This window comes from Osmerus mordax, chromosome 1 (assembly GCF_038355195.1).
Source record: "Osmerus mordax isolate fOsmMor3 chromosome 1, fOsmMor3.pri, whole genome shotgun sequence".
NCBI classification, from domain to species: Eukaryota; Metazoa; Chordata; class Actinopteri; order Osmeriformes; family Osmeridae; genus Osmerus; species Osmerus mordax.
The window spans coordinates 10,799,481-10,819,653 of NC_090050.1; the positions used below are offsets into that span (position 1 = coordinate 10,799,481).

The window sequence follows — 20,173 nt, forward strand, 5'->3', positions numbered from 1 at the left end:
TTTCCTACAGACCGTACCAGGCACACTGTATGTAGAAAAGAATATTCCCTCGTGCATTTATCCGAAAACAGAAAAATATAACTCCAATGTGGCGTGTAATGTAATTGTGGTATTGTGCATTATAATTCAATCATGAAAGATTGCTTTCAAAACTATACAGAAAGGTTTTGTTAAGAAAGTCGGTTCTGTAGCATAAGGACGTAACTGTACACACACTAGCCTATATGATCCATCAAATGCATACCCTTGGTTTAGATTGTATTTTCAAAGGAGAAAAGAGTATACATTAGCCAGAGTGTACGTTGGTTCCGGGTGTGCAATCTCACTCTGAATAGAGGCATATGAATAATTTATCTTGCAACAATTCAACTGGGAATGTCCTTGGTATTTACATTTTATCATCAAGGGCATTGGACAAGGCTCCTAAGTTGTATTATGACAAGTTTTCACTCCCTTCCCTAACACCGTCCAATAACATTTGATAGGCTGAAGAAACATATCCTTTCTGTGGTATTTGGTGGTATCAAAATACAAAACAAAAGATATATATTCCGAAGCACACAGGCTAGATGATGACGAAGCACATGCCTATTTTCTGCTGTGGCCCTGCCAGGTATTTCTTGTGAGGAATGTTCTAACAATGCTGGCTCATTGTAGCAGATCATGGCGATGCATGACTCCCCTAGGACCTGCAGAGAAACTCACTTCACACAATGCCCTCAATGTTTACAACAGACAATTTTGTTTCCTTCCAACAATTATGAGGGAAATTGAATCTCAGGAAATGTTCGTTTTCTTGTCCATTAGACCAAACAATAACACCATCCCCCCTAGGTTCACAAAAACATCTGTCTTCAAAGCACATTCTAGAAAACGAACATCCACTTGTTTTAGACAATGCCAGGGACAACGTAAATCAAACGGAGGCAATTACGAGCGCTCCATCCAGGGCCGCACGGCAGGCGCGGGGGGGAGCGCGTTTAAATGTGGCGTTCATTCAATGTCTACATCCCTGCATCATTATCATTGTTGTTATAATAAGTCATAATATGGTTGTGATCGGATCGAAGCTGGTTAGTGTTTTTAATGTTGGTCCCTTTTCCTTTCATCTCCCTGAAGGGAGGGTGAATATGAGGCAGTGCTGTTCAGTGCATTAGATGATGTGATCATTTCAGTAAAAGCAGCAGGTCTGTGGTGGAGGAATCTAACCCGATTGTCCCTCTTTGCTGCTTTTGAGTTATTTACAGTTGGAAAAGGGGAGAGAAATTCATCCCCTTTTCCCCTCTCCCCTTATTTTATAAAAGTATTTCTTGGAGAGATAAATGGCCACTGTTCTGCCGAGGATGACAGCCTACACAAAGATGATACTGAATTGATTTCTGAAATGTTGCAGAACTGACTGTTTGATGTATGCTGCGAGACATGAATCATAAAAATTCTATTAAAGCCCCTTGAATGGCTGACACCGGAATATTATTTGTGATGATTAATTTGACTCAGTCATTACAATAGGAGTCAGATCGCCTCAGACAAAATTGCTTTTCATTCCCCATTGAATTTCCCTGCTATTTCTTTCTTTTGTTCTCTCCGAGTTCAGTCACTTCCCCTTTTATTGTGACTCGTATCTCAACCTACTGTATTAATGAATACACCCAGATGCAGATGTTGCTGTGACTAAATGTAAACACACTGTGCTCTTGGCAGTTTCTGTGGGTTTCTTCTTTAATAACGATAACACCTGTTTAAGGTATTTCTTCAAGAATGCTTTGTTATTATACTCACCTCTTCTACCTCTCTCTCTCTCTCTCTCTCTCTCTCTCTCTCTCTCTCTCTCTGTCTCTCTGTCTCTCTGTCTTTGTCTCTCTTTCTCTCTGTCTCTGTCTCTCTCTTTCTCTCTCTCTCTCTCTCTCTCTCTCTCTCTCTCTCTCTCTCTCTCTCTCTCTCTCTCTCTCTCTCTCTCTCTCTCTCTCTCTCTCTCTCTCTCTCTCTCTCTCTCTCTGTGTCTCTCTCTCTCTCTGTCTCTCTCTGTCTGTCTCTCTCTCCTTCCAGAGCTATACAGGTCAGAGTGGGGGCGGCGGTGGAAATGGGGGAGGCGACGAGGACTACGAGATCCCGCCCATAACCCCGCCCAACCACCCGGAGCCGCCCCTCCTCCATCTGATGGACCACGAGTCTGGTTACCTCTGCCACTCCCTGCCACACAACGGCCTGATCAACCCCTACTCCTACCCCGAGCTGCCCGCCCTCATGATGTCCAACATGCTGGCTCAGGACGGCCATCTTCTTTCCAGCCAAATGCCCTCGGTGAGTACCAGTCGGTCACTCGCCATAAAGACCCTGTGTAGAGACTGGCTATTGTCATATATTTTTGTTTGATTATGGACAATGGGAGATGGACTGGGATTATGCACCCAAGCATCATGTCCTTCCACAGGCTTCTCAACCATACATATCAGATGACAAAAAAGGAGATGAGATGAGAAACTATTTACATCGATGCGGCATAGCACAAAGCAGCTCTTTGAGCATGTCAACTGGACATCTTATCTGATTTGATCTGAAATGCTATGTTCTATGCCAGCTAATTCCAGCTGCGTTTTAGTACAGTGCTCTCTCGAGTGTAGTACGTTATGAGTCAGAAGCAGGTTGTGTTCTGCGTCACCACTGATAAAGCAGCTTTCCACAAGAGTTTAGGACATTGCCTAGAAACAGCGTATGAGCAAATGATTTATTAAAGGTAAACAAGCATTAGCTCGCCGAACATTTGGAAGTGCAGTGTTCTTTTCGACTGTTTAGACATTCCCAAAAGGAAGTCCGTGTGTGACAGTGTGTCGCTACAGTTCTCCCCATTTCATAAGTGTGCTTGAAATACCAAGAACGAAGACAGAAGAGGAGAACGATCCACAAGACCATTTGTGGTTGTCTTTGAGGCACAAAGCATTGTGGGTAAATCCATTAGTGTCAGATCTTTCCTCTGCAAGTGTGGGTCAATCTATCAAAAGCCTTCCGGATGAATACTCTCTGATTGCTCACATAGTTCTCGACACAAGTGTGCGGCAAAATTTGAATATCTAAACATCAACAGAATGAGAAAAGCTGTAAATAGCACAGTTCTCGTCAGGCAATTATATGCACTGTAAATGTACATAGCCATCAAGACAAGTCTATCTAAATGTGCACATTGTGCAGTCCCACCTGCTCAGGATGAAACCATTAAGATACACAGTATATCATGTTTCACAAGCAACATTACATTGCCTGTGGTCACATCCTTCTCCAAACATCCTGCCACACACACATACATATTCTTCATGCAGTACATTGCAGTACAATTATGTCTGACACTTGGTTTAGATGTGATCTATCTTGACATTCATGCTATTTTATATGATCCTGACCTTTGCATGGATGACAATGGTTGATTGGTCACTCTATCTCCTCAGTCTCCGGGGCTGCCACCTGGCAGTGTCGTCACCCTGTTGTGTTTCCTATTTCCCAAAAAGCAGCACAACGACTTCGAACGACACGGTCTTGCCACGGCCTAACCGAAAATGACGAACCGTAGCCTATTTAGCCTATTTAACAAACGTATAACCTTGATACAGTCAGGGCAATTAACGATAGGCAGAGGATGATCGCGTGGTGAAATGCTCACGAACGCATAACACATTTTTGCGTGGCTAGACCAATGGGTGAGGCCGAATGTTTACGTGAGTTCTTTTGGGGTGTGCTGCATGCAGTAATAGAGCTGGGTTAGATGGTGCTAGATGTGGGTGTTGTTGTGTGTCCCCTCCATAAACAATATCTATCAGGCCTGTTGAAATGGATCCACTACATCTGGAGGTCAGGCCTTATATTCAATCTTGAGCACATTGGAAAAAAAAAAATCCATTAGGTTTCATCTTTCCTGCATCAGCCATTCTATTGAGGTGCTGCAGTGAGATCTGTTTTCATCAGGCAGATTCAATACGTGAGCTGGGCAATGAAAAAGAGTGCAATAGGGCTGGATGGAAAAGGAGAGAGGGGGAGAGAGAAAGAGAGGGAATAAGATGGAAAAGGAGAGTTTGCAGAGAGGGAAAGGTAACTCTCGAAAAACCCTTTATTTTCGAAAGATTGTGTTATTAGATCTTTTAGAGATGTTGCCGTTAAGGAAATGAGGTTTATTCAGTGCTGATGAAAAAACTTAAATGGTCTAGCTATACTAAATACAGTCTAACACCCGAACATCAGAGGAGAGCAAAAAGCTAAATTTCACAAGTACCATATTGTATGGCACAGTATGGAGTCATTTCACATCCATTTATACGGTGCAGAAGCAGATCAGCACACCATGCAAGCATACAAGGTTATTGCATCATCCAAGCTTGTGCTAGTGCTGAAAGCCTCAGAGCCAAATTCCAACTGGTGCAAGTCGACATGAAAAACCAGTTAATGGTATTGTTAGAAAGTTTGTTAGCTAAAAGCTAATTCGTGTAAAACTGTCTACCGGAGGCAAAGTGGTGTTCTCGGTCTCCTGGCTACATGTACACCTTGAACAGTTAGTCTGATCTGTACCCAAACTGTTGGACTCCATCTGCAAGAAACATTTGGACATCACCGAGCTTAATCGGTCTTGTCCTTTCTTCCTCCAACTCTCAGGGCTGAAACGCCTAACCCACTGCTGGGCTCTCCTAATTTCGACCGTCATTTCCAGTTCATCGGGGCCTCGGCTGAGGCTTATTGTGTTGCGGTCAGAAGACCCTCCTGGACGAACCTGATCCGTTTCAGAGAGCCCTCTCTCTGCTGCCTGGCTTGGCAAGCCTTGCACTCTCTCTGTTAATGCCTCGGCCTGTCATAGCATCTTCCACAAGTTCCAAAACACATTAGACATTTAATAGCCATGCTCAGGTTGCACTGATCTTATCAATAAAGCCCAGTGAGTTACCCATCTCTGCCAGAGGCTCTCTGGACTCAACAACACTTGTTTGTTATTTTGTCGCTCACTCAGCCGTCTGCATCAAGCCACCGAGTTTAAACGAGTGCTTGTTTTATGTACTTAACAAATTGATTACCAGGGCAGTGATACCCCCTATACCGTACGTTAAGAAGTGAGGATGTCGTTTTCTATCGTCTCCGGTTACAAACACGTTCGTTGAGCTCTTGAATAACTTGTGTTAACAGTGTCAGGACACCTTGTACACCGCATCCTAATTCCCACCCCCCCCCCCCCCCCCCCGCATGAACAGAGGCGCTAAACAGTCTCGCACCGTGCATAATTCATCTTTGATTAAGTGTCTTATCCACGAACATCATTAATGTATGGCTGCACAAGGGGATCATCAAAGTGGCCTCCAAGAGAAGGTTTGAACATGAAACAGATTGAGAAGTGCATCATCATCCATGGGATGCATCTCTGCTCAACCGTCAATTTAGACAGCAGTGGATTAGCATTTTCCTGTGGTAACATGCCCGGCTACAAGATGCTAAAGGACAAAACGGGGCAATTAGTTGACCTTCTTTATTATGGAGGCTGCTGCCATCATGTCTGGGATTTGCCCATCCAGACAACTCTTCCCATCGCTCGCTTTTGTTCCCGTATTTCAGGTAAGGTGCAATTCTAAGGACTCTGTCTCTGGACCGCTCTCAGGATTAATTAGTGGGTATTAATCTTGACCTGCTGGTCACGAAAAGGTGCATGGCCAAGTGGTTACAGCACGTGTGGAATTAGGCTCCGATGAAATATGAACTCCAATGTCAACTAAAACTTACGGACAAACGAGATGAATTAATGATAAGACGCCCAGAGGTGTTCTAATGTGCTCTCACTAATGCACACCACGGGCCACACACCGGCTCACTGTTGCATTTACGTACTTCCTGTATGGAGTGAGGAGGATTAGCATAGGAGGTTCCTGTCATCACAAACATGGATGAACCCCCTACTGAGCCAGCCCTAACATGTACAGGTAAACACATCGTGCTGGTGAATTCATAAAGGGTGGATGATATCCGGAAACTTCTGGGGAAGAAGTTCATTTTCCTGTGACTGGATCATTTGAATGCTGCGTCTGTGGGCCCAGTTGTGCTAATCAACTAGACTGATAGGACGTGTCCTCCATATTCCAGTGACAATGCGGCAAGGCGCCACTGGCAAGATGATGATGCCGCCTGAAAATGGCGAAAGCACTTCAATGTTTGATGGCCTCATGAAATCTCAAGTAAAGAGAGGGGGAGATTTGAAACAGCTTTCTGTTCACCTTTTGCGATTATTTATTTTCAAATAGTCCTTCAGGCTAATGTTCCATTTTGGTATTTCACACTGCCTTTTCTCATAAAGGAAGCATCGCAGTCATAAATCATTGGACAAACAGAGACTTGTGCAAACCCTGAAAGGTCTAAAGATTTATGTAACACATTCATGTTTTCCACTTCCTCATTTTAGTACTCCACTGGTAAAGCCTAGCTAATAAAAGGTCCTATTAATATTTCCTGTTGCTTAGCAACGGCAGGCAGCAAGTAATAGCATTCTGTGGAAAAATAGATGACCGATAAGGAAAAATTCAATTCTTTTCTCATCTCCTGTGAGAAAGTACCTTATTTCTACAGCAATGTGATATGAAGCTGTAGTTGTATATTAAGAAATATTTTAAAGAAACGGTTCAAGTTAAAGTTATTTCCACATTTCATTATTGTCATAAAGAACATTTGATTGCTGGCCAAAGCTGAACTTCATTTTCTCCCTGGTAGTCAATTAGTTTATGGGATTAAGCTAATCAAAGGATAAGGTATGGATTTAATTTATTTTTCATAATCAGTGACTTTCAGAGGTAGAACTGAAAGGCAGAGGCATATACCTTCTTGCTGGTCCCAGGAGACAAGTTACACTTAATTCACATATGTGTTTTTATTTACACCCGGATAATTACAAGGTGGGAGGAATTCGATGGATCTACTGTCGCGAATGAAATCCCTGTTTTGTGTACATCACAACGTAGGCCTTCCACGGCCGCACCAGTATGGCTCCTCCTGGATTTTAGGCTGCGCGGGTATATGTCACGAGTATTCAAATGACGTTTCCGCTCTCCAATTTTGGGTAACGACGTCGTGTTAATATGACATTGTGAAACCCGACGCCACCGTAGAGTCCACGCGTGGCGTTGTTGTCTATCTGTTATGTTATCTCCGGTATGGGGACAGGCAATAAAGCCTCACTGAGCAAAAGACACCAAACAAAGAGGAGGACTCAGCTGCACAAGACAGACAGTGTTATGATGGAGTTACATAGATAAAGGATTCCATATTACATTTAGCCTCAGGGCCCTGCTGTGACTTATCATCCCATGAAATCATGTCTATATTGCACTGTGCCTTATCTCGCTAGCCATCAGCTCACTCTGCTTTACGGGGTAGAATATTCCTGCCCTGGTTGCTGTGGAGGAGATCCTGAATGATCTTGCCACTCTCCTGGTTCACCCCTCCAGTGTTTTACACAATGGGATAGGCTAACACGATGGTGGTAAGACAGGAGTGGTTTTGATCCAAAATGGTGGTGGGCCTGTCGCCAGCCACAGATACCGCTCTTCTCCTAGGTTTTTGATATTGTAAAATGCTCCCATTTGCATATTATAGAAGTTGTGTCACACACCGAAGATATGAGTTCACAGTGTGAGCAGGTGGAGCTGGCTCTTGTCAAGAACATGTGAAGGAGGAGTTAACACACTGGCAAATCACCTCCTGGTTAACATAATTGTTGGCATGACCCCCCTTTACGTGTGAAATATGCGGAGTGTGTGTTCATGTGTGTGTGCGCTTCTTGTGAGTTTGTGTGTGTGTGTGTGTGCTTGCGTGTGTGTGTGTGTGTTTGACGCTGCAGTCACCTCTTTCATTAGTGGGAACGGTGTCTCGTGCTGTCAGAAGTGTGTGTCCCTGCCTCTCCTCACAGCCTTCCTGGATGTCACGTCAGACGAGACGCCCAGGCTCTCATCGTCTTTGTGAGGTGAGCTCAGACACACTCCTGTGATGCTCTGCTTTAACACAGAGAAGAGGAGTGAGAGAAAGGGAGAGGGAGAGAGGGGGGAGAGGGAGAGGGGGAGAGAGAGAGAGAGAAGAGAGAGAGAGGGGGAGAGAGAGAGAGAGAGAGAGAGAGAGAGAGAGAGAAGAGAGAGAGAGAGAGAGAGAGAGAGAGAGAGGGAGAGGGAGGGAGGGAGGGAGGGAGGGAGGGAGGGAGGGAGGGAGGGAGGGAGGAGGGAGGGAGGGAGGGAGGGAGGACCAGAAGGGAGAGGAGAGAGTAAGAGAGAGAGGGAGAAAAGAGAAAGGGAGAAGGGGCTATGACATTACCAGTAATGAGGAACATGGAGGACAATGCCGAGGGGGACACTACCACATTTCCATCTTCAAATCCAGACCGTGCTGCCCTGTCTCCATTTTGAAGAGAATCCAACAATCTACCAGTCACCAGTCCATCATGTGCTTTGCCCATCATGGCACAATCCCTTTTCCACATTAACGACTTTCTGTAAATGTGTTGTAGACCTTCAGTTAAAGAACAACATTTTCGCCTTTTGATGCTACTGTATGTCACTTTTCAAGCGCAAATTATTAAGTCTACTAATCCGAAATTATGCTTATAATTCCACCCAAGATGGTTTTAGAATTACCAGACGTATTGGCCATGACTGTCTCTTGACATGTTTACTGTGAGAGCAAACTGGTATCTTAGGATGGATTTTTACTGTCTTTTCTGAACTGTATTTTTTCTGGAATCTTCATTCTAACAGCATTAGCTTCCGTCAATTACTCTCTGATCTCGCTTGCATATCTCATTTTCCTTCTAAATAAATCACTTGTGCACAATTAAAAACAGTCGACAATATATAGTCCTTCGTTTTCAATAGTTTTTGTCGAGAATGGATTAAGAATGCTGAAAATGTGCCTTTTCTCCAGAAATTATTCATAAGGCATAAATGGCCTAGGAGAACTAAGGTAACATTTTCCTTATTAAAATGTATAGTAATGCCATCCATACTACCAATTATCACCAGTCTTTCTCCTGCGTCCTAGTCAGGCATCATACTGTACCATTACTTCCCTCTGATAGCATCAGCCTACACAAGCTACGTTTTGCCTTTGCTTTGCGACTTAAGTAGCGTATGATTTATAAATCCACTCACTTATTAGTACTCCTCGCCTTGTATAAATGACCCTCCCGGGTATATGTAAGCCTGATGAGGGGAAGAGATGGATGAAAGCAGAGAAAGAAGAGGGAAAGGGGAGGGGGGGGGGGTTAGAAAAGAGCTTTAGGGAAGAGAGCTGTTAGTGCTTTACCCTGAGGGGGAAGCTGGAGGCTCATGCTTCCCTGCCTTGACTGTTTGTCTGTCTGTCTGTCTGTCTGGCTGGCTGTCTGGCCATCTGTCTGGCTATCTGTCTGTCTGGCTGGCTGTCTGGCTGGCTGTCTGGCTGTCTGGCTCTACCTCAGGCATGTTTACCATCGGGTGCTGGTGGGCTCGGCGCTGTTCCGCCAGCTCTTGAAGGATCGGTCTAGAACGCTGCTCTAATTAAAGCTGTCATGGTTGGGCGCCTGCAGGGATAATGTTCTATTATTATAGTCATTTGTTTCAATTAAACGCTGGGTGATTTTACAATAGCAACTGTGGACCTGTGCGAGTGAGCTATCACTCTTAACAAGACGCCTCCAGTCGAGCAGTGAGGGGATTGGAGGGCCCAGGACGCTCTCAGCAGCAGTCTCCTCCTTGCATTCAGAACAAACTGAACGGATGGGAGAAGGGTGGAGGGGCGGGACTTCCTGTACCCACTTGTTCAGAGTCTCTGAACAACTGGCTCTGTTCATTCAAAACAGCTATGCAGAGTTGTCTGCCTTTAGTCAAAACAACCCTTATCTTGTGCTGCCAGAACGCCTGCAGTAAACAACATAAGCTATGCAAGGTGGAATGTCCTACTGCTAGTTGAACACTTGTCTAGTAGACAGCCAGTGCCGGGAGATGTTGAATAACCCTGACTTCTAATTTGAGTGGTAAGAGGCGGGGTGGGGGGGTGGGGGGGGGGGGGGGGGGGGTTACCAATCTGGTGGAATCAATCTAAGGACAAAGCAAGGTTAGATGTCTTTGCCCCCTGTTGTGCAGCACCTTTTTCTCTGTAGAGATTTTTCTCAGTTTCCCCATCTCTGTTGCACTACCTCCAGTGGTCAAATCCCCTTAGCCAAATCAAATGGTGAAGGCAATCGGAGCAGCCGTGAAAGCGTTTCAAAGGTAAGGTCAGCAGTACCAGAGGAACAATAGCCCTCTGATATTCCATCTCGCTCACAATGTGGCGCACATAATTGGAAATCCTTTGTTATTTGACTCCCATTTGACTATGATGTCCAAGGTGTGAATACAAACAGGGCGTCCGTAAGGGTGGAATACCGTTTCCTTATGGTACATCACATTCGCATGTGTACTTCTTCCAATATGCAATATCACCTTTAGTCGCCTGTGTGGCTGTGTGGCTGCATGTGCACTCATGTCTGTTTATGACTGTACTTTTACCTCCCAAAACCATAAATTAATTTTCAGAAGTGACAATGGTGATCTGTAAAAGTGTCTCGTTATGAAATAATTCATTACATCACCGCTTGTTGCATCACTGGCCGCATCAGAGTGGAGGAACACACTGTGTGTTCAGATTCAGACAGACAGTAATAGCCAAATAAAGCCTATTACCCAGACTGCACTCCCCCCTTGCCCGTGAATGATACCATTTGGAATTAGCATACAGTACCTATGGCAACCAGCAACCTTTGTCAGATTCTCTCATAATGTTTGTACAGCAGTCAGCCAACGGCTTTATTTAGCTCAGACTGATGGAACTACCTGATAACTTCTGTCTCTGTCACAGATGGAAGGGCTTGCTGAATGCTCTGAGAAACTTTCCAACACATTGGAATAATTGTTAATTGACTCTGTTGAAGTGTGGCTCTCTTCAACAGAACAGTGTTTACTAATGAAAGATCAGCAATCTAATATTGAGTGAAATTTGGCATGTAGTATATCTTTTTATGAGTAGAATTGTAATTCATTTTATGTAGGAATTTAATTAAGAAAATAAAGTTTAATGCATGTGTTATTTCACTTACTAATACAGAATATGGGTTTCATCCGAGTTATGGTCTATAGCTTGGTGTTTAGTGTTATCTGTTTACCCATGTAATTCATTCCATTGCATTTGGAACTACAAGCAACAATAAAACATTACATTGGATGCTAATAAAATGTAGCAGATAAGAACGATGAAACAATATATCTATGCAACATTTACAGCAAATACCATGAACAAAACAGGACGTCGTAGGAAAAGTAGTGGTGGTCTTTGCCTGTCTACTTACACTAAGAGATGAAACCAATATGACACCCATTCAATCCAGACCAAGAGCTACTCTACCTTGCTGTCCTAGTCGTCACTGTCTCTCTCTTCCTTGTTTATATGAAACACACTGTGCCCAGATTAAAGGGTGACAATTTTGCCCAGAGGCTGTTGCTATGGAAATAGGTCTGCTGTAGCTATGATAGGCCATTCATGTTTGATTAATTGGTTTTTCAATGCTTCTTGGTTTGTGAGGACCCTAAAGAGCAGCTCCACAGAAAATGGAAAATTAATGGATTTTTTTTCTCTCTCTCCTTTCTTACGCTGAAGCTATTTCACTCTGTTTGAGAAGCGGAGTGATGGTGTCTAGAATTATGATGGGAGGCTGGGGGTTATGTTTAGGTTGGAGGAGATTACAACATGGTTATTTCAGATGCAGAAGAAAACACCTTTGTCCAGGGCTGTCTTTTGCTAGCGGCTGCTCAGGCAAACACAAAATCTAATGTCCTGTAAATATTCCGGGTTTTTAAAGAAGTCCGCAGTCTCTACAACGTTACATAGCATTTTATTTCACCAACCTACTGGGGCTAATTAGATTGGAGAGCCAAGCCTTCATCTTAAAGCCTCTACTTGTGTTTATCAAGACCTCATATGCTAGGCCTGGTGCAATTTGATCTTTTTAGCAGGGCACTAATGTGTAATGTATTATTTAACTCATGAATGTTTAACGTGGCCAATAAATGCTAGCTCATCACTTTCTGATCTGTAAATTGCAAAACATTCCCATTCATACATGCATTAACATTCTGCTTTAGTTCTTTTATGTCCTGACACATTTTGAATAAATGCTTTTGATGTAGTCATTACGAAACATCTCGAAGACTGCTAAAAGCCTAACTTCAACCAGGACTGTCTATTTAATCATTCTAAAATGTGTTCCCTCCATTTGTGGTGGCTTTCTAACAATGGACCGAACTTAAAGTATGTCAACTTGTTTTGAATGATTAAGGAAATTATCACAATTAGAGAAGCTACTGTATATTAATATAATTATTTTGAGAATGCTTGTCTATAATCTTAGCTAATCTTACTGTAGCATCTTGCCCCCACTTTGTCCAATACAGTACAAAGTATCCAAACAGTGCCCTGCAGTAGAAATATATTTGGAGCTTTTATTAGTTGAGGAAATTCACAGGCATAGATTATCCGTTTAAGGGGCATCAGAGATATTTGCCGTTGTTTGAGAATAACAAATCAAAAAGATAAAGGGACAGATGCAGTGTTTGATTTGTCTTTTTATAATGAATGATATGTTGTTCAGGGGCATTTGCACACCAGGACTTCACTTCTACACCTACATTTAGCCTCAAAGCGCCATCTGATACAATCGGCCACAAAGGCGTGATTTAACCGAGTCAGCCATGGTGTGTGTTTCAGTCCTAAGGAGAGAGTGGGGGGCTTAATTCAGCACAAGTTTGCTTCCGACCAGTAGAGGAGTTGGACCAGTGAGACTTGAGAAGCTCTCTCTCTTTCTTTCTCTCTCTCTCTCTCTCTCTCTCTCTCTCTCTCTCTCTCTCTCTCTCTCTCTCTCTCTCTCTCTCTCTCTCTCTCTCTCTCTCTCTCTCTCTCTCTCTCTCTCTCTCGCTCTCTCTCTCTCTCTTTCTCTCTCTCTCTCTCTCCACGTCTTCCCCTTGCTGGTACAGGTCTGTTTATTGTCATTCAGATTGGGGATGTAAACATTTGATCAGATCGTAAAGCTGGTGTTCTTCTCTCACCCCAGATCCAGGAGCTGTCTCACCACGCAGAGGGCTCTCACTATCACCCAGCCCGTCACAACCCACTGATTAGCAGGTCACCTAGGATACTGCCCCACCCCATGAGCGCACTGTCCCAATTGAACTCTCAGGTCGGCCGGAGCGCCCTTACCCATGGTTCCCCCTCACCTCCGGGAAGTAAATCAGCCACACCCTCCCCCTCCAGCTCCAATCAGGAAGAGGAAACTGATTCTCACTTTAAGGTACTGATGCGTGGAAATGCTTCTTTGATTTGACTAACTTGCTGCTGTTGAGGGACAGTCAGGGATGTGGTGGTTTTGGAGGGCTGCAAGGTGGCTGCAGGGCATAGTTCTGTTAACATGTGACTCCAGTATTTGCCAGCTTGTCTTTGGACTGTCCGACTTCTTGTTGGAAGTGAATCCAGTACCATAGTGCTACACCTTCTGTTACTTTGTCTTATCTCTATCATTACATTACCTACTTGCTTATTGCTTATTGCTTAGTGACCAACCGGGCAAAAAACAACAGTATTTTTGTTCTCAAGCATTGCCAGACATGCAATCTCCCCCCCTTGCTACTACTGGTTTATGTGTTTACAGTAGATGGGTAGATTGTTGTATGATGCCTTAAGATTTTTTGTCATAGTTCCATTGACAAGAGCGACAGAATCATGATATAATTCTAGTTAATATATTATTTTATACAAAGTTTAAAATGACCCTAACAGATCCGTCTGTAGCAGAGCAGAAACATTGGAGCTTTATGACTGCTCCAGCAACCATACATATGTTTCTTTTCTGAGAAAGTGAGCACAAAGGAGAGAATAGGAACACCTGAGGGCATTGTACTATTGTCTTGTTTCTTCTTTAGACGTTACTCTTTAATATACCCTAAAACATATGAATGTACTATGTCTTGTTTAGCTCCATTAGCTTAATTTATGTAAATCATACAACAAAGCATATAGAAAATGTCCACCAATCTGGACTCCCCCGGGATGTGTTAGGCATACCTTTGGGACTGAAAAGCAGCAACAAGAATGTATAATTGAATTTGCTATTTCTTTCATTGCATATTTATCAGCATCTGTACCCTAGCTCGCAGTGATATGGCAAGAACAGAATATTTTCATAAAAACAACATTTCATCCACCTAAAATCTCCCTGCTGTGCTCTGAATGTCCATGTATGAGTAAAAAACGGTTCCCATCTATCCTACCTCTGTGCAATTCCATTTGCCTCCTTTGTTCAGAGATTGCATTGGACTTAGTACAAAATAGTACAAAACAAATGTGATTATGAAAATGCTGTCGCTGTGTGGCATCACTGCGAATCAATGACGATTACTAACATATCTGCCAATAACTAATCATAACATCGGTGTCTTCCGGAAGGCCAGCTAAAAGTATGGATGTGATGTTGTTGCGGTGATAAAGGATGTCTAGGATAGGCAGGAACACGAAAGCATACAGTACACATGGATGAAAGCTAATCTCTAGCTCTGCTGCTTTGGTAGTGTGCAGAGCATTGGACATACATGTACATTTTCCTCGCTAGTTTCGCTCAAGTCGAACGACAGCCGCTAAAGGACGCGCTCGCTAAACCTCAGTCTCTGATACTCTGATGCGGTGTGGCTTGTCGCACCGCAGTAGTGATAAGGTGCTCTGTTTTTGTGTGTGTTCTGATGGTCTTCCAGATTACGGGCGAGAAGCGTCCCTCCTCGGAGATGATGAAGCCCAAACCCAAACCACAGAAGAAGAAGAAGAAGAAGGACCCCAACGAGCCCCAGAAGCCTGTGTCGGCCTACGCCCTGTTCTTCAGAGACACGCAGGCGGCCATTAAGGGCCAGAACCCCAACGCCACCTTCGGAGACGTGTCCAAGATAGTGGCGTCCATGTGGGATGGACTGGGGGAGGAACAGAAACAGGTAGGGGACCACATGTCTTGTAAAGACACACACACACACACACACAGGCATTGTAGACATTCATACTCAACATTTCATTAAACTGATGTCCTTCCAATCAGGTTAGGGAAGGTAAACATTTCCGAACGTTTCCTTTATAGTGGCTGCACCTAGACAGACAAGCATCCAGTCCAGTAAGGTAACAAATGGGTAGTTCAAATAAATGGAGAATTAGACCATCTGATGAGGGTCGATGCAGACAGTCAGTATCCAGTCAGGCAGGCCCTATTGGCTGTCTCCATGAGAAAGTGGAGCCCGATCTCCTCAAGTCAGCCATCTGGATCTCCACGAGTGTGTGTTTTCCCAGACCTACTTTAACGGTAGACTTTAGAGGCCGGCTGCTGGCCTTTTATTTGCAGTTAATTTTTGCCGCCTTCACCAAGGCTCTCCACCATGAATCTTCATTTCGCTGCTGACACCCTTGAATGCGAATTCCTCATTTCCTGTCCTTTTATTTATATCTGTTGCCTGGTGATTTGATCATGCTGGGAATATAAGATTAGCAATTGCCACGTCCTTGGATTCGCCTCAAGGACATCTGCTCCTGAAATGTTATTGTTTGTGGTTCTTAACCCCTCACTTCCTGTATTCCTCACCTTTTTTATATTCAACTGCTTGTGCTCTTGCAGGAGCTACACTTTTACTACACCTCCTAGTAATAATGAAGAGTCATTGTCCTTCACAGTGTTATCTGTGAAAAGTGATGGTCAAAAGACAATTTTTCCATTAAAAGGATAATTTGATACGATGTTTCCCAGCTAATTCTGCTTGATTTGGCTGTGCGTTCGCTCGTTTAATCAAATACTTTACCCCGCAAACACATTATTTATGCTAGGTTAAGATGTCATTGCAAAACAAATCGGGATAAAACTACACTAAGCTGCTTTGTACCTGTGAGGTAACACCGTAATTACTTCTCAGAACAACAAGGAGTCTTAGTGTGTCACTACCTGTTTTCTGTGCTTATGTAAATTACTGTTTAGTAATAGTGCGCTAGATCCATAAATAACTGTTATTGTAGCTCAGCTACATTCTCTTAACATGAAAATCCATGAATGTAGCACTTTGAAGATAATGCTATTTATCTAAACCATGGGTGGGGCTTCCTGTGAATAACATCAACAATCCAATTCTCAACAGTGTATCAAAACCACTACACCTGATGGGGCAGTCAATAGCAGTAAATGTTCTCCATTTGAAACGGAGAGCCATGTATCTGCTGTGTCTATGCTTCGTACTTGAGACATATATTTAGAGTGCTCCAGATCTTTATCTCTCCTCTCGAGCCGATGAGAGCCACGTGCTGTGGACGCGGGCTGTCACTTCCACAGTACTGGCGAGGTGGATTTGAACATTCTAGACCCACCGGAGCCAAGAGAACCCAAATGTAAACACAGTCTGTCCCTACAGATAGCTGTTTTAACTGTGGAAAACCTCTGTTTTCAATTACCAGACTCAAGAAAACAAGAGTTGGATTCATCGGAAAAAGATGGTAGCGCAATCATGGATCTGAATTCTCATAACTTTAAAGCGTTGGGTTCATCAGTGTTTTATGCTCATTCTTTGTTGTTCTGAAACTTTACTCTTGCTGTGTTGTCCTTGAGCGTGTTGGAGGCATGTTTTTGAAGTATCTTATGTTCCTTTTCATTTTTGTTTGTGCGTGTGTGTGGTTGTTTTGGAACTCATACTGTATATAATTCCCAGGGGTTTTGTTTTGTGTTAGATCAGTGGTTCAGCTCGTCTTTGTTATTCCTCAAGGTGACGATGTGATGAAGCCGCCCCCAAAATACAAAAGAACAGTTGCTTCTTTTTGTTGTTCCGATTAAGATCAATTCCCAGTTTTATAGCTACAAAGGAAGGATAGTTGCAGGGAAGGGAGTTAAGGTGATAGCCCAGCCTGATTGAATTGAGTCTGTTGTGTTGTAGTTAGGTTTGGTGTAAGGTCAAAGATAGAAAAAAGACACCGTTGGTCTGACAAGCAACACGCTTTCAAACCCTTCAGTTCTGTTGTTCACTCATTCACACATCCTCTCTCTCTCTCTCTCTCTCTCTCTCTCTCTCTCTCTCTCTCTCTCTCACTCACGCTCACACACACACACTGTGTGCATAATCTGTTACTCTTCTCTCATGTTCATTCTCTACACTCTCTCTCTTTATCCTTCTGTCTGCACCTGTTTATCCTCCATCCCTCTATAACCCCCCTCTTCTCTCCCATCTCCTTCATCCAACCTTTCTAAATCAGTCAGGTGATCTTGTCAATACTCAGCACCTGCCTCTTCTCTAATCCTCTCGTCTCGTCTCCTCTTCTCTCCTCTCCTGTCCTTTTCTCTTCCCCTCCCCTCCTACCCCCCCCCCCAACGTCTCTCCTCACCTCTCTTCTCCTCTCCTCTCTTCTCCTCCTACCCCCCCCCCCCCCCAACGTCTCTCCTCTCCTCTCTTCTCCTCTCCTCTCTCCGTCGGAGGGCGTAATTGCCCTCTCCATGTCAGCAGGGTTTGGAGTTATTGTCTCTTGTAATTAACTGGTTATCAAACAAGAACATTTCATTAAGGTACAATTACAGGCTAATTCAGGCAGGACACCCTGTGTCAGGATTACGACCGCGGCATATGCTCCCCAGCAGCTTTGTTATTTTTAATTCATCCCGACCTGCAGCCTCTGACGGCTTCAATTGCTAATGAATCCACTCACTTTGGAATAATTAGAAATCCTTAGGCATGGTAATTTATTTAAAAGTGTCCATCGTTGCGCGAATCATTAGCCGTGTTAAATTAATTTGAAATTAAAGCTGCTGGGAGTACTTTGGGGTTCATTAAAGAGGCAGCGGCGGCTCTATCAATATTTAAGGGGTCACAACTTTTTAACAGCAACGTTTCACCGTTGTCCATTCACCCCCTTTGTGATTTTGTTTGAAAGATTGATGTGTTCCTTATGTTGATTGAAACAACAGTTAGAGCATATGTAGCCTGCAGTGGAACAACTCCCTCTCCTCCTCCTGCCAGTTCCTCTCCGTTCTCAGTGGCGCTCCATCATTCCATGGATATTGTTCACGGAAAAATAATTGAATAATGCAAATATATAATGAGCTCCGAGGATAAGCATCAGTTGTGTTGACAACGGTTTCCATCCATTCCATTCCCGACCCCTCCATGTGCATGTGTGTGGGGGTGTGTGTGTGGGGGTGTGTACACACGCAAATGCCTGTGTGTGTCTGCCTGCTAGTCTGTGTGTTATGTGCCTGCCTGTGTGCCTTTGGAATGCATGAATGGCTAATGGTAATTGTAGCCCATCTCTTTCATAGAAACAACCTGTCCGTAGAGCGAAGAGCACAGCCGTAATTATCCTTTGTGCTCATGAAGCAGACTGTTGTGCAGAACTCTCCAGAGACACGGAGTACTGAGGTCTTTCTCATACTTTAAAAGGATGGACTTGCCACTTACTTTTCATCATAATAAAAAAAAAAGCAAACGATTGCTGTGCTTTCTATACGCACGGTTCGCATGTTGCTTTGGATAAAAAAAGCGTCCGCTAAGTGAATCAATTGTAAACTAAATGTAAAATGGTGCCCCGGTGCAGCAGCCGCCCATGTGACCCACACGCAGCCTCCCGTTAGCTTCATCTCCCTTTCTGAATGCATCGTTTGAGGCTCGCGCTGATATCCTTTTGCTCATGCTAATGTTGGATCTGGTGAATTTCTTCCTTTTAACTGTAGATGGGACTCGAGTCGAGCTCCGATTCAGGGTCTTGGCCTCAGCCTTAACTGAGGCCAAGACTGAGAAGTGAAATGCTAAAACCTTTTTTCAGCGTCCTGCTACCTTTATTCCGTTGCCTCTCGTGCTCCGTGGGTTTACTGTCGCTCTCTGGGAAACCCAGAGAGCGACAGTAAGAGAGAGTTTTAAATGCTTTTCTTGTTTCGGTTTTCCCTCTCCTCACGTTGATATCGACGTCGATATCTTCATTATTCTCTTCAGTTCCGATGCATAGGTCACCCTGTAATTATCACTGTCCTTTTCCACAGTGCATTTCACCAAAAACTGGAGGCCTTTGTCGGCTACAGCAGCACCTTGTTATGGTCCTCTGACGTTCTGTGTTGTGTGTGTGTGCAGGCCTACAAGAGGAAAACAGAGGCTGCTAAGAAGGAGTACCTGAAAGCTCTGGCCGCCTACAGAGCCAGTCTGGTTTCCAAGGTAACGGCGGGGGTCATGTCTTTGATATACATGGGTCAGTGGCGATATAAAGGATGATAAATGAGATGGAGAATTCCTCTCTCTCTTCCCGGGGGAGGGGCCACAGCCCCAGGAGAGAAGTGGGTGTGTGTGAGTGTGTGTGTGCTCAGAGGAGAACAGTAGGAATTAGGCTCCGAACACACCCTTTGCTACCCCCGGGGAAGGTATAAAAGGTATGTGTTTGTTTGTGTGTCAGTGTGTGTGTGTGTGCGCGCATGTTTGTAAATCTGTATTTTCAAGGCTTATCCTCTGTTTCCAGTGTGCTTTGTAGGTGAGGAGCTAGATGTGACCAGAGCTGGCACACATGCTCTCTCATAAACACACACAGAGGCACACACACATACACACACACACATAAACACACTCACATTTGTACAATCCTTGGATGCAGGATATGTTGCAGAAAAGATCAAATCAGTCATCTCAAAGTACATTTGCAAATTCGAATGAATCCCAATAAGCACTCCCAAACAGGCTCCGCACATACAGCAGCCCATGAGATCAACCCTGCGTCTTTACATCTGCCTTCCCTAGTGCCACACGGATTTTTATTCACGCCATTGTTTGCCATGACACAACTTCAAATTGCATTAGCATGCTAAGCCCCGCCCCTTTCCCCGCCGTCGTGCACTTCCTCCCAGGCTTACAAGCTGAAAACAAGCACCTTGATTAAGACATGAATAGTTTATTCATCAGCATCTTTCCCCGGGCAGGTTTTCAACTAAAGAGCATTCTCATTACTTGTATGTGTGTAATTAAATATTTCTGTCAAATCTCTCATTGCGAGTCTTGATGGGATGTTCCTGTAGATTGGCAGCCATTAAAAAAAGAAACCGACAGAAATAACTGCATATACTGTGCTCGTTGAAACC

The 20,173-nt window shown here is 43.9% G+C and overlaps 1 protein-coding gene across 1 annotated transcript in view; it reads left to right on the forward strand.

Annotated features, from left to right (window-relative positions):
* The window catches only part of LOC136950976 (TOX high mobility group box family member 2-like), a gene marked incomplete in the record, with an annotated part of 53,868 nt that overhangs the window by 30,355 nt on the left and 3,340 nt on the right, over positions 1-20,173 (forward strand). The window contains 4 exon segments of the mRNA XM_067245530.1: positions 2,050-2,304; positions 13,118-13,354; positions 14,808-15,038; positions 19,182-19,262. Coding sequence (XP_067101631.1) covers positions 2,050-2,304; positions 13,118-13,354; positions 14,808-15,038; positions 19,182-19,262 — 804 coding nt within the window.